The 15,326-nt window shown below is 23.4% G+C and overlaps 1 protein-coding gene across 1 annotated transcript; it reads right to left on the bottom strand.

The window, feature by feature from the left end:
- Nucleotides 1-3,579: 3,579 nt before the first annotated feature.
- Nucleotides 3,580-9,531, bottom strand: LOC127280481 (DNA topoisomerase 3-beta-1). The gene is made up of 13 exons (XM_051303494.1): nt 9,304-9,531; nt 8,747-8,889; nt 8,075-8,269; nt 7,606-7,773; nt 7,237-7,365; nt 7,007-7,125; nt 6,268-6,468; nt 5,887-6,091; nt 5,584-5,766; nt 5,208-5,417; nt 4,687-5,129; nt 4,171-4,429; nt 3,580-3,944 (listed from the first exon to the last, which is right to left on the bottom strand). Exons 1-13 carry the CDS (start codon nt 9,392-9,394, stop codon nt 3,738-3,740), a joined length of 2,553 nt encoding a protein of 850 aa, XP_051159451.1. The 5' UTR covers nt 9,395-9,531; the 3' UTR covers nt 3,580-3,737.
- Between the last annotated feature and the right edge of the window lie 5,795 nt (nt 9,532-15,326).

Raw genomic sequence — 15,326 nt, forward strand, 5'->3', positions numbered from 1 at the left:
TATTTTTTAATTTCAATTTTTTGCCGAATTGATGATTTCTGATGATTTGATGATACAAGAATGGTACAAAAAAAGCAATTCCATATTTTTTCTTGAACACAAAATTTTTTTCAAAAAAACCTTTTTATCAATCTCTTTCATTACTGATTTAAATTTATTTTAAGAAATAATATTAATTTCAATTTTTTGAAAAATTGATGATTTTTGATGATTTGAGGTTATATTTATTAACTGTTTTCACGTTTAAAAACAAAATTATGCCATTTCCGTCTCTGAAAAATCGTGCAAATAATTTTTTTTGTTTTTTTTAAAATTGATGATTTCTGATGATTTGAGGTTACAAAGTAAAAGTAATATTTCCTAATTACTTTCATGTTTAAAAACAAAATTATGTCATTTCCTGCTCTGGAAAGCCATGCCAATAATTTTTTTCTGATTTTTTCAATAATCTATAAATAAATAAAAAAAATTGATGATTTCTGATGATTTGAGGTTACAAAGTAAAATTAATATTTCTTAACTATTTTCATGTTTAAAAAGATTATTATGACATTTCCGACATTGGGAAAACGTACAAATCTTTTTTTTCTAATTTTTCAAAAAATTGATGATTTCTGATGATTTGAGGTTACAAAGTAAAATTAATATTTCTTAACTATTTTCATGTTTAAAAAGATTATTATGACATTTCCGACATTGGGAAAACGTACAAATCTTTTTTTTCTAATTTTTCAAAAAATTGATGATTTCTGATGATTTGAGGTTACAAAGTAGAATTAAAATTTCTTAACTATTTTCATGTTTAAAAAGATTATTATGACATTTCCGTCTTTGGGAAAACGTACAAATCTTTTTTTTCTAATTTTTCAAAAAATTGATGATTTCTGATGATTTGAGGTTACAAAGTAGAATTAATATTTCTTAACTATTTTCATGTTTAAAAAGATTATTATGACATTTTCGTCTTTGGGAAAACGTACAAATCTTTTTTTTCTAATTTTTCAAAAAATTGATGATTTCTGATGATTTGAGGTTACAAAGTAAAATTAAAATTTCTTAACTATTTTCATGTTTAAAAAGATTATTATGACATTTCCGCCTTTGGCAAAACGTACAAATCTTTTTTTTCTAATTTTTCAAAAAATTGATGATTTCTGATGATTTGAGATACCTCAACTTTAATAACATAATATTTTTAAGAATATATATAAGAGCATATGTCTATGTGTGTGTGTATAGAAGAGTAAAATGTTTCTGGACGTAAAAAGATGTAGAAAAATTGCTCCGATAAGCGCGAATTCGTGTATAGTGGCAAACACAAGCGCATGTGGAAATGATTTGCAACGTAAAAAGATGTGAATGTGAGAAAGTGTCGAACCCCAGGGGACATCTTCTTTGAGTATGTGTAACACGACATTTTCACGACAGTAAACTTATCAGTATTTGTGGAGAATTTTTTTTTTCTTTCTTTCTTTTTCTATATAGAAAATAGTTACGGGGGTTGTTTTTTTTTCATCCCATGAACACTGTAAAAACAATTCTGTCTCTTAAACATTATATCGCGCGACTGATACTTTTTTTCGTGACCAACAATAAACTCAAAACTTTATTGTAGAGTCAGTCCGGAAACTCGACGAACTTTTCTTAACTTTACTATTTATTTTTCAAGTGTTCAACAAGGAAGAAAATTATTTTCTTCTTGAAAAAAATTGTATTTTTATACATAGATAAATTATTGAAATGAATTTCAATTTTTAAAAAATTTTTTTTTAATTTTCTGAATTTTATTGATGATTTCTGATGATTTGAGGATTATTGAAAATTATCAAATATATTTTTCTGTTAATTTTCTTCTTTGATAAAGAATTTGTAATTTTATTTATCTTCAATTTTTGTAACTTTTTATAAAAATTGATGATTTCTGATGATTTGAGAATTATTGAAAAATATCAAAAAATATTTTTTCTAACAAAAAATAATTTTCTTCTCTTAATAAAGAATTTGTAATTTTATTTATCATCAATTTTTGTAACTTTTTTTTAAAAATTGATGATTTCGGATGATTTGAGGATTATTGGAAATTATCAATAAAATCATTTTTTCTGTAAAGAAATAATTTTCTTCTTTGATAAACAATTTATAATTTTATTTGTCTTAAATTTTTGTACCTTTTTTTATAAAAATTGATGATTTCTGATGATTTGAGGATGCAGTTGTAAAACAATCTCTTTCTATTATTATTATCAATATTATTATTATTACAAATATTTGAATATATGATAATAATTACAATAATATTCAAAGTGAAATTGTAACAAAAATTGTAAAATTGTAACATTTCATCAAAAATTGATGATTTCTGATGATTTTCTTAAATTGAAAATTTTTTTTTCCGGAAAAATAAGAACTTTTTCCCCAAGCATTAAAGAATAATTTTTTTTATATTTTACTTTGTGAGAATATAAAAGAAAAAAAACAAGAAATAATTTTTTTTTTTTTTGAAATATTTGAAATAAAGAAAAACAAATGGGTAATAAAACACTTTAATTTTCCTATCATCCATGACATTTATCTTGCTTCTGATGGGAAATAAAAAAAAAGTGTGAGAAAAGGGTCATCTCCCCCACATATATATATATATATGGAACGAAAAGAATGATACAGCCAAGGACAAAGAGAAGATTATTAGGGATTTTCCTCTTGAATTGAGCAAGGTCATAGTTTAGGGCGATAGAATGATATTTTTCAGATATTTTTCGCTATAAATATATTTTTTTCGCCTGAAAACGTTCGGGATTTTTTTTTTTCGATAGAAGGATTTTTTTTCAATATTTTTTTAAAAATAATATAATTTATTTGTGAACTAAAGCGAAAAGCAAAAATTTTATGGATAAATTGAGTTATAAATAGATAAGGGAAGGATTTTAAGGTGAGAAATGTGAAAAAATTTTCAAAGAATTGAAATAAATTTCCTCAATTTCAAGAGTTATATCAAGATAAATGATTTAATAAATTGAAAAATTTTCAAAAGACTAAATTTCACGATAATATTAATTTATTTTTTTGTTCTCTCTCTCTTTCAAATAAATATTATTTGCGATCTACATTTTTGCGATTTAATAAAATTACTATTTACATAAATATTTTTTCATTTTAAAAATAAAACAAAAAAGAACATTAAAATTACATTCCATATACGAAATATTGGCACAATATGAAAATTAAGTAAATTTATAAAAGCTACTTTAAGTCATTTTACAATATTTTTCTCTTGTGAATAAAAAAAATTAAAACAAATACAAAAAAAAAATCAAAATATTAATACAACTCAAAAAATGGTTTTTAGATTATTTTTTCAAAATCATGTTTGAAAAAGTTTTCTATATTTTGTAGTAAAAAATATTTTCAAAAAAATAAAATAATACAGTAAATTAAAAAAAATGTCTACTAGAAAAATATAAAAAAAATAAAAAAGATTTATTAAAAAAAAGCATAAAAAGAAAAAATAAAATTTTTCTTTTAATTAAAAAAAAAAATAAAATGAAAATTCAAAGGTGCCAAATTAATTAAAATTTACAATTATTTTATTATTATTATTATTATTATTATTATTGTTATTATTAGTATTATTATTATTTTTGTTAATTATTGTTTTTATACGAAAAACGGAATTTTTAATGAAAAAAAAAAATTACAAAAATTTTTTTTAAGAAAGGCGTGTAAAATAGATTGCTTAATTATACAAAATAAGCTGCCAATTGTGCCATTTTATCTTTTGGTGGTCGTGGACGTCCTCGACTTTTTCCTTTTGAATGACCACGTCCTTTAACTGACACCGGCTTCGATGCAACTGCCCTATGTTTTTCTACCAGCGAAACAAATGGTCTTGTGCAAAATACGCAACCCGTCATTTCCGTTGCTTCATCGGGAAGTTTTGTTTTATCCTATAAAAGAAAATTTTTTTTTAATTCAAATAACTTCAACTATTCTTTATAATTGGGAAATATATTTTTTTTTTCAATTAAAATAGTTTTAGATTTTCTTTTTTGCTTTCATTACTTTTTTTTTTATTAAAAATAAATAAATTTTTAAAACAGTAAAAAAAATAAGAAATAAAAGGAAAAAAAGAAGTAAAAGAAATAAAAAAAAGAAATTTTTTTTGGTTTTTACCTGTTTATATTCTACAGTAACTAATTGAGCTCCACATTCACAGACATCAGTCTCGACGCTCACTTTGTGAGCATTTTCAAAAAGATGAATAATAACATCACAACGATTGCAAACTAATTTCCATTTCGGCGCTGCCGATGGATCGAGAACCAAAATTCCCGCGTCACACTCCAAACAACTTGATATTCCATTTTGATACATTCCATGGGGACAAGTTGGATGCGTACACATATTACAACCACTGCCTTTTTTCATTTCCCTAAAAAAAAAAAAATTTTCAAATTAATTCTAATTTAATTTTCATTTACAAAAATTAGTTTCTTATAAAAATTAATTTTTTTTTTAATAAAAAAAAACTGTTAATCAATATTAAATTAATAATTATAATTACATAAAAATAAAAAGCGTAATTATATTATTATAATTAATTATTAAATTAAATTTATTAACTAAAATTTTAGTAATTTTTATTTTTAATTTTAATTCTTAAAAGAAATTTTTTTTTGTTCCCCTCACCTGAATGGCGGATTATTATAGCAATATGGACAGAATGTATAACTTTTGCCACGCGAACCACTTGACCATGACAATAATTCAAAATCATCGAGTGGACATTTCAATTCCTTGTAAATGCGAATATTGCCATTTTGTGGTAAATTATATGTTTCATTACAATGAGCACAATGTAAACGCGATGGTTTTGTTTGTATATATTTCATATAACGACGACATTTACCACAACGTGAATGTGATTTACCCGATGCTGACAATGGTGAGAATGTAACTTCAAATAATTGATCCATTGCCTCAATATTTTGTACGAAATAACGAAATTTTAATTTAAAAATTTCCACAGTATGCTGTAAAACAGCGCTAAAATCAACACGACCAATTGCAATTAAATTTAATTGTTCCTCAACTGCCGATCTCATTGTTGGCAAAACAAGCTCTGGATCTATCTGATAAATTAAAAAAAAAAAATGTTTCATTTAATTATTTATTTATTAATTAATTAAATATATATATATATATATTACCTTCTGATAACCGTGAACCAAAACAATTCCCAATGATGTAGGCACCAATTTTCTACCAGTTGCAATTGTTACATAATTTCGAATACAAATATTATTTATGTGCACCGGTATCGATGCATCAGTTCCAATTCCATGTTTTTCCATCAATGAAATTAATTCCGATTCTGTGAGATAGTCCGGCGGCTGTGTAAAACACTCGAGAAGTTTTGTCTTAAAAATAAATATTCATCATTAAAATAACATTTGATTTTGTTTATTTAAAAAATTTTTTTTAAATATATTCCTTAATTTATTTTACAATAAAAAAAAAGAAAATTGAACAATAAATAAAAGAAAAAAATAGAAAAGATGAAAATAAGTTTTGAAAAATTATTACCTCTTGAATATTGACCTTATCCCCTTGAACAAGTTTAGGAAGAGATTCATTATTACTTAATGCCTGCCATGTAAGGAGACTAGTGTAACCAGGATCCAATAAAGAATGTCCAGTCACTGTGAAAGTTTCCATTCCTATTTTAAATTTAATCGTTGTACTGAGATATTTACAATCGCGCGCCAACTGTAAAGTTTAAAAGCAATTTATAAAATCTCTTAATTTTCTTTTTCTTCTTCTTCTTTTTCTTCTTTTTCAACTACCATTAATTTAAAATTTATAATATATATAATTTATTTTACAAACCGTCGCTATGAAATGTCTCGTTATATAATCGTACAATTTCCAAGAATCGCCATCTAATTCATTTCGCGTTGCGTGTTTCATTGGCGTTATTGGCGGATGATCAAGTGCATTGTGTCCTTTTCTTGGCCTATTGATACCTTCGGTTAAAATTTTTCTTACCTCATCACCCCATTCGGAACTATTTTGCTGTTGTCTTAATGTTGCTCTGGAAATATTTTTTTTAGTTTAGAAAAAAAAGAAGTTTTCTTTTTTCCCCTTGAAATGAAATATCAATTTAAAATAATAAACTTTTTTTTTTAAGTAAATAAAAAAATAAAATGTTCTGAAAATGGAAAAAATTATTCTTTTTTTTGAGAGAGAGAGAATTATTAATAAACTTACAATAAATCGAAATTTTCCGAATACGATGTTGTTTCTGTTCGAGGGTAACTAATGTAACCTTGAGTATAAAGTCGTTCGGCAATTTGCATTGCATGATGCGGTCCCATTCCAAGACCGGAACTTGCGACTCTCATTAACTCAACGGTGTTTAAAGCAATGGGCCTTGATTTTGCTTTTTCGACACTCTGAATACTTGCCACACTAGAAATTAAATTTTTTTTTTTTTCTATAAAAACAAAATATGTAACAAATACAAAAAAAAAATACTAATCATAAAAATAATAATACTAATAACAATAACAATAACAATAACAATAACAATAACAATATCAATAACAATAATAATAATAATTATTATTATTGGCCTTGGATCGACTTTAAGGCGCAAAAAAAGTCCATTTTTTAATTTAATTAATTAATAAATATTTTATTTTAATTATCTAATATTATTGTATATTATTTAATTAATTTTTTTCTATCCTTAATAAGAATAATTTTACAAGAATATTATCAAGAAAATTTATTTCCAATATTTCAAAATTGAAGAAAGTTAAATTTTCAAAATTTTAGGACAAATTTCTAAAAAAAAAATAATAATAAACAAAGATCAGTAGAAAATATATTGTTAATGAAAATAAGGGAGAAAATTCTTAAAGAAAAAAAAAACGATAAAACTGAAAAGCAATTAAGAAAAAAAAAAATTAGAAACAAAATTATTTTATAAAAATAGAAATATTACTTGGCAATTTCGTGTTCCTTTACATGACTAAGAAAAATGGAAGCAACTTCTTTATCGAAAGATCTCACTCGACTCCAATTTAAAATTAAATCTTGACCCTCTAAAGTTTTCACTGTGACCTGAAATTTATTTTTTTTTTTATATATTTATTTAAAGTACAAAAAAGTAATTTTTAATTCTTATATACTTAATATAAAAAAAAAACCTTTAATTTCATTTTCTTTTCTTACCTGAAGAACCCAATATGCATCGGGTTTGAAAGTTTGAATTTCATCGTGTCTTTGAACACAAAATCCTAATGTTGGCGTTTGACATGGTCCATATGATATTAAAGATGCGTCTAAATCACCGTATTTTCCCTTAAACATTTTTTAATTGGATTTTTAATTGGATTTTTTATGATTAGAATAATTTTTTTTTTTTAATTATTATTAGGATAATTTTTTTTTTAATTATTATGTCTAGGATTAAAATTAATGTAATGTATATTATATTATAATTTCTTTTGGTACTTGATTTTTTTTTTATGCGGTGCTAAAATGAAGAAAATTAATTTCTTGATTAAAGAATAGCAAAAAGAAAAAGAAAAAAAAACTAACTTGAAAAAATTTTGTCTGAAATCTTGTGAAAGCACAGCCTATTCGTAAATCTAATTCCTGACGAGCGTCAACGCTTTTTGCTTCATTTTCATTCGGTTTCTCGAGATTGGCGAGAGCTGCTTTTATATCCTTTTCGGTAATAGCTGAAAATCGAGCTCGCCAAATATCCTGAAAAATATGTTTTTATATTTTACGAACAATAATAATTAAATTTATTTAACTAAAATTAATTTGAATAAAATTATTAAATTAATTTAACTAATTTTCTTAAAATTTTAACTTCAATAAAAATTTTTTAATATTTATTAAATGTAATTTTAATAAATCTAATTAATTTAATTTTCAATTAAAATTTTCGCAGTTAAATTTTATTTACTAAATTAATTGAATAGAAAAAAATTGTTATGTTTAATGTAATTTGAAATATATTAAAAAAATTTCTTAAATTATATATATTTTTTTTAATTACATTTGGATGTAATCGACGTGACATTCCCTGTTGAACAGCGTTAATTACTTCAAAACAAATATTTTCCCCTTCTTTATCGCAATCTAACCAAAGAACCAAATAATCGCAATGGGATCCCTCTTTTGCCAAGAAATATGGTATTTTCAATTTTGGAACTGCTTCCTTTTTCTCAGTAGGACAAGAAAATAATTCCGCCTGTAATTTCAATTTTAAAAATATTATATTTAATTATTCTTTTGTTTCCACTTCTTTTTTTAATTTTTTTTTCACCTTTTTTTTCCATTTTCTATATTAAATTAAGTAATTTTTTTTCTCAATTTACTAATTTATTTTCTACAATAATTTTAAATTATAAATTTATTTTTACTAGCATAATTTTTTTTTCTAATTTTTTTCAACTTTCTCTTTTTTATTTTATAAATATCGTAATTTTTTTTTTTTTTTAATATAATTTTTCTTTTTCTCTAAATGACTTTGTAATTTTTACTTTTATTTTATTAATTTTATTTTATTTTGTAAATTTTTACCTTAATGTATACTATTTTTTTTATTTTGTGAAATTTTGTTTAAAAAATAGTTTTTTTTTCGTAAAATTTACTTTTATTTTTTTTTTTACGTTAAATATTGTGTTTCATTAAAAAAAAAAAAATAAATAAAATTGAAAACACCTACCGGATCAACTTTATCCCAATTATTGTATTTTCCAATAAAATCGAGACTCATGACATGACCACAAACTGATGTCATTTTAAAATTCACTGTCTCATTGTGAAATTGTCCAATCCATTCGTGAACCGAACAAGAACCATTTAAACCTACGGGAAAAAAATTAGAAAATAGAAAAATTAAATAAAAAAAAAAATAATAACATTAACATAAATATTATACAAATTTAAATTTATTTTTTACTATTAATAAAAAGTGTCCAAAAATTTAATTTTATAACAAAAAAACTTTTGTTTTGTTATTTAAAATTTTTTTTCGTATTAACTATTGACTATTGATTAACAATAAACTATTTTATTATTTACCTTTTTGAAAAAAAAACAAAAGAGCAATAAAAAATAATTTTTGTTAAAGAAGTGAAAAATAACTAATTTATTTATTAATAAGTGAATTATATAATAAAAAATCGTTTGAAAATGTTGACATATTAATAAATAATAAACTATTCAATAGAAAAAATATAAAATAAAAGAAAAATACAAAAGTTAAATTTCATAACCTACCTTTTCGAGAAGAACATCTTCCGTTGCTTAAAATATTGGCAAGCGACGCAGCTAAAGATGGCTTTTCAGCCACCATAAGTGCCGTTTTCATTTTTATTAAGTACACGTGATTAATTATTTATTCTTCGTTTTTTATTTTCTATACAAATTAATAAAAATCGTTATTTTCTTGACATTTCACTAATAAACAACGGGTGTGTAATTCATTAGTTCCCGGCTTGTGGTGGCGCTACGATCGAAATACAAAGTTGTTAGATTGTCAATGTGATTCCAAAATAACGTAGAACGTTTCTAATATCAACAAAACCTTTTTATTGTTAATTGCTTTGATAAATTTAAATTAAATAAATTATTTAATAATATTAATTAATATAATCTTCTTTACTAAATGCAGTACATATTATTAAGTTTACCTACTTTGGAATTTAAAACATTGGTAATGAAATTTTATCCTTTATTTATTTTTACAGGGTTGGCATTAATGTTCTGATCGGCAAATCATTATAATGGCCGTCGTCAGAAGGTAAGTCCATGTTTTATATATTTGGAAAACTTCAAATCTTTTAATATCGCGTAAATTTTCAACGGTAATTGTAAATATTTTACAGTGTAATTAAATTTTGTTTCATCTATAAATAACTTGTGTTTTATAAAAGTTTAATAATGATAAGAAATAATTCTATTTTATTTGATAAATGTCGGATGTCAAATCTTTCTTCGAATTGCATTTTTGTGACAATCTTGTTTGTTTTACAAAGTATAATCTTTAAAAAAAACCTACCAATTGAACCTAAATTGAAGTAGATTAAGAATAATCAATTTTATTCCATTTTTTTTAAATAGAATGTTTTCCTGGAAAATGAAAAAATTCAAATAAAATTAATCATCAAGTCTCTATTATTTTTTACCTTAAAACAACATTGGTAACCTTCAAAAAAATCTACCAATTGAGCCTAAATTGCAGTAGACTAAGAATAATCAATTTTATTCCATTTTTTTGAATAGAATGTTTTCCTGGAAAATGAAAAAATTCATAAAAAATTCAAATAAAATTAATCAGCATGTCCCTATTATTTTTTTACCTTAAAAAAACATTGGTAACCTTCAAAAAAACCTACCAATTGAACCTAAATTGGAGTAGACTAAGAATAATCAATTTTATTCCATTTTTTTTAATAGAATGTTTTCCTGGAAAATGAAAAAATTGATAAAAAATTCAAATAAAATTAATCAGCATGTCCCTATTATTTTTTTACCTTAAAAAAACATTGGTAACCTTCAAAAAAACCTTCCAATTGAACCTAAATTGCAGTAGACTAAGAATAATCAATTTTATTCCATTTTTTTGAATAGAATGTTTTCCTGTAAAATGAAAAAATTCAAATAAAATTAATCAGCATGTCCCTATTATTTTTTTACCTTAAAAAAACATTGGTAACCTTCAAAAAAACCTACCAATTGAACCTAAATTGCAGTAGACTAAGAATAATCAATTTTATTCCATTTTTTTTAATAGAATGTTTTCCTGGAAAATGAAAAAATTCATAAAAAATTCAAATAAAATTAATCAGCATGTCCCTATTATTTTTTTACCTTAAAAAAACATTGGTAACCTTCAAAAAAACCTACCAATTTAACCTAAATTGCAGTAGACTAAGAATAATCAATTTTATTCCATTTTTTTGAATAGAATGTTTTCCTGGAAAATGAAAAAATTCATAAAAAATTGAAATAAAATTAATCAGCAAGTCTCTATTATTTTTTTACCTTAAAACAACATTGGTAACCTTCAAAAAAACCTACCAATTGAACCTAAATTGCAGTAGACAAAGAATAATCAATTTTATTCCATTTTTTTGAATAGAATGTTTTCCTGTAAAATGAAAAAATTCAAATAAAATTAATCAGCATGTCCCTATTATTTTTTTACCTTAAAAAAACATTGGTAACCTTCAAAAAAACCTACCAATTGAACCTAAATTGCAGTAGACTAAGAATAATCAATTTTATTCCATTTTTTTGAATAGAATGTTTTCCTGGAAAATGAAAAAATTCATAAAAAATTGAAATAAAATTAATCAGCAAGTCTCTATTATTTTTTTACCTTAAAACAACATTGGTAACCTTCAAAAAAACCTACCAATTGAACCTAAATTGCAGTAGACAAAGAATAATCAATTTTATTCCATTTTTTTGAATAGAATGTTTTCCTGGAAAATGAAAAAATTCATAAAAAATTGAAATAAAATTAATCAGCAAGTCTCTATTATTTTTTTACCTTAAAACAACATTGGTAACCTTCAAAAAAACCTACCAATTGAACCTAAATTGCAGTAGACTAAGAATAATCAATTTTATTCCATTTTTTTGAATAGAATGTTTTCCTGGAAAATGAAAAAATTCAAATAAAATTAATCAGCATGTCCCTATTATTTTTTTACCTTAAAAAAACATTGGTAACCTTCAAAAAAACCTACCAATTGAACCTAAATTGCAGTAGACTAAGAATAATCAATTTTATTCCATTTTTTTGAATAGAATGTTTTCCTGGAAAATGAAAAAATTCATAAAAAATTGAAATAAAATTAATCAGCAAGTCTCTATTATTTTTTTACCTTAAAACAACATTGGTAACCTTCAAAAAAACCTACCAATTGAACCTAAATTGCAGTAGACTAAGAATAATCAATTTTATTCCATTTTTTTGAATAGAATGTTTTCCTGGAAAATGAAAAAATTCAAATAAAATTAATCAGCATGTCCCTATTATTTTTTTACCTTAAAAAAACATTGGTAACCTTCAAAAAAACCTACCAATTGAACCTAAATTGCAGTAGACTAAGAATAATCAATTTTATTCCATTTTTTTGAATAGAATGTTTTCCTGGAAAATGAAAAAATTCATAAAAAATTGAAATAAAATTAATCAGCAAGTCTCTATTATTTTTTTACCTTAAAACAACATTGGTAACCTTCAAAAAAACCTACCAATTGAACCTAAATTGCAGTAGACTAAGAATAATCAATTTTATTCCATTTTTTTGAGTAGAATGTTTTCCTGGAAAATGAAAAAATTCATAAAAAATTAAAATAAAATTAATGAGCACGTCACTGTTATTTTTTTACCTAAAAACAACATTGGCAACCTTCAAAAAAACCTACCAATTGAACCTGAATTGCAGTAGACAAAGAATAATCAATTTTATTCCATTTTTTTGAATAGAATGTTTTCCTGGAAAATGAAAAAATTCCTTACAAATTCAAATAAAATTAATCAGCATGTCTCTATTATTTTTTTACCTTAAAACAACATTGGTAACCTTCAAAAAAACCTACCAATTGAACCTTAATTGCAGTAGACTAAGAATAATCAATTTTATTCCATTTTTTTGAATAGAATGTTTTCCTGGAAAATGAAAAAATTCATAAAAAATTGAAATAAAATTAATCAGCAAGTCTCTATTATTTTTTTACCTTAAAACAACATTGGTAACCTTCAAAAAAACCTACCAATTGAACCTAAATTGCAGTAGACAAAGAATAATCAATTTTATTCCATTTTTTTGAATAGAATGTTTTCCTGGAAAATGAAAAAATTCATAAAAAATTGAAATAAAATTAATCAGCAAGTCTCTATTATTTTTTTACCTTAAAACAACATTGGTAACCTTCAAAAAAACCTACCAATTGAACCTAAATTGCAGTAGACTAAGAATAATCAATTTTATTCCATTTTTTTGAATAGAATGTTTTCCTGGAAAATGAAAAAATTCAAATAAAATTAAAATAAAATTAATGAGCACGTCACTGTTATTTTTTTACCTAAAAACAACATTGGCAACCTTCAAAAAAACCTACCAATTGAACCTGAATTGCAGTAGACAAAGAATAATCAATTTTATTCCATTTTTTTGAATAGAATGTTTTCCTGGAAAATGAAAAAATTCATAAAAAATTGAAATAAAATTAATCAGCAAGTCTCTATTATTTTTTTACCTTAAAACAACATTGGTAACCTTCAAAAAAACCTACCAATTGAACCTAAATTGCAGTAGACTAAGAATAATCAATTTTATTCCATTTTTTTGAATAGAATGTTTTCCTGGAAAATGAAAAAATTCATAAAAAATTCAAATAAAATTAATCAGCATGTCCCTATTATTTTTTTACCTTAATAAAACATTGGTAACCTTCAAAAAAACCTACCAATTGAACCTAAATTGCAGTAGACTAAAAATAATCAATTTTATTCCATTTTTTTTAATAGAATGTTTTCCTGGAAAATGAAAAAATTCATAAAAAATTCAAATAAAATTAATCAGCATGTCCCTATTATTTTTTTACCTTAAAAAAACATTGGTAACCTTCAAAAAAACCTTCCAATTGAACCTAAATTGCAGTAGACTAAGAATAATCAATTTTATTCCATTTTTTTGAATAGAATGTTTTCCTGTAAAATAAAAAAATTCAAATAAAATTAATCAGCATGTCCCTATTATTTTTTTACCTTAAAAAAACATTGGTAACCTTCAAAAAAACCTTCCAATTGAACCTAAATTGCAGTAGACTAAGAATAATCAATTTTATTCCATTTTTTTGAATAGAATGTTTTCCTGTAAAATGAAAAAATTCAAATAAAATTAATCAGCATGTCCCTATTATTTTTTTACCTTAAAGAAACATTGGTAACCTTCAAAAAAACCTACCAATTGAACCTAAATTGCAGTAGACTAAGAATAATCAATTTTATTCCAGTTTTTGAATAGAATGTGTTCCTGGAAAATGAAAAAATTCATAAAAAATTCAAATAAAATTAATCAGCATGTCCCTATTATTTTTTTACCTTAATAAAACATTGGTAACCTTCAAAAAAACCTACCAATTGAACCTAAATTGCTGTAGACTAAGAATAATCAATTTTATTCCATTTTTTTTAATAGAATGTTTTCCTGGAAAATGAAAAAATTCATAAAAAATTCAAATAAAATTAATCAGCATGTCCCTATTATTTTTTTACCTTAAAAAAACATTGGTAACCTTCAAAAAAACCTTCCAATTGAATCTAAATTGCAGTAGACTAAGAATAATCAATTTTATTCCATTTTTTTGAATAGAATGTTTTCCTGTAAAATGAAAAAATTCAAATAAAATTAATCAGCATGTCCCTATTATTTTTTTACCTTAAAGAAACATTGGTAACCTTCAAAAAAACCTACCAATTGAACCTAAATTGCAGTAGACTAAGAATAATCAATTTTATTCCAGTTTTTGAATAGAATGTTTTCCTGGAAAATGAAAAAATTCATAAAAAATTCAAATAAAATTAATCAGCATGTCCCTATTATTTTTTTACCTTAAAAAAACATTGGTAACCTTCAAAAAAACCTACCAATTGAACCTAAATTGCAGTAGACTAAGAATAATCAATTTTATTCCATTTTTTTGAATAGAATGTTTTCCTGGAAAATGAAAAAATTCATAAAAAATTGAAATAAAATTAATCAGCAAGTCTCTATTATTTTTTTACCTTAAAACAACATTGGTAACCTTCAAAAAAACCTACCAATTGAACCTAAATTGCAGTAGACTAAGAATAATCAATTTTATTCCATTTTTTTGAATAGAATGTTTTCCTGGAAAATGAAAAAATTCATAAAAAATTGAAATAAAATTAATCAGCAAGTCCCTATTATTTTTTTACCTTAAAAAAACATTGGTAACCTTCAAAAAAACCTTCCAATTGAACCTAAATTGCAGTAGACTAAGAATAATCAATTTTATTCCAGTTTTTGAATAGAATGTTTTCCTGGAAAATGAAAAAATTCATAAAAAATTCAAATAAAATTAATCAGCATGTCCCTATTATTTTTTTACCTTAATAAAACATTGGTAACCTTCAAAAAAACCTACCAATTGAACCTAAATTGCAGTAGACTAAGAATAATCAATTTTATTCCATTTTTTTTAATAGAATGTTTTCCTGGAAAATGAAAAAATTCATAAAAAATTCAAATAAAATTAGT

This window comes from Leptopilina boulardi, unplaced genomic scaffold, assembly GCF_019393585.1.
Source record: "Leptopilina boulardi isolate dan_hultmark-lab unplaced genomic scaffold, ZJU_Lbou_2.1 LbouV2_248, whole genome shotgun sequence".
In the NCBI taxonomy this organism is placed as follows: domain Eukaryota; kingdom Metazoa; phylum Arthropoda; class Insecta; order Hymenoptera; family Figitidae; genus Leptopilina; species Leptopilina boulardi.

What these genes read in the sequence shown, in the direction of transcription:
- LOC127280481 (XM_051303494.1), bottom strand. Translation starts at nt 9,394, where the DNA reads ATGAAAACGGCACTTATGGTGGCTGAAAAGCCATCTTTAGCTGCGTCG. An exon ending in TTCAGACAAAATTTTTTCAA is followed by an intron (nt 7,366 to 7,605) that starts GTTAGTTTTTTT and finishes AAAATGTTTAAG; the next exon opens with GGAAAATACGGTGATTTAGA. An exon ending in ATGCATATTGGGTTCTTCAG is followed by an intron (nt 7,126 to 7,236) that starts GTAAGAAAAGAA and finishes AATAAATTTCAG; the next exon opens with GTCACAGTGAAAACTTTAGA.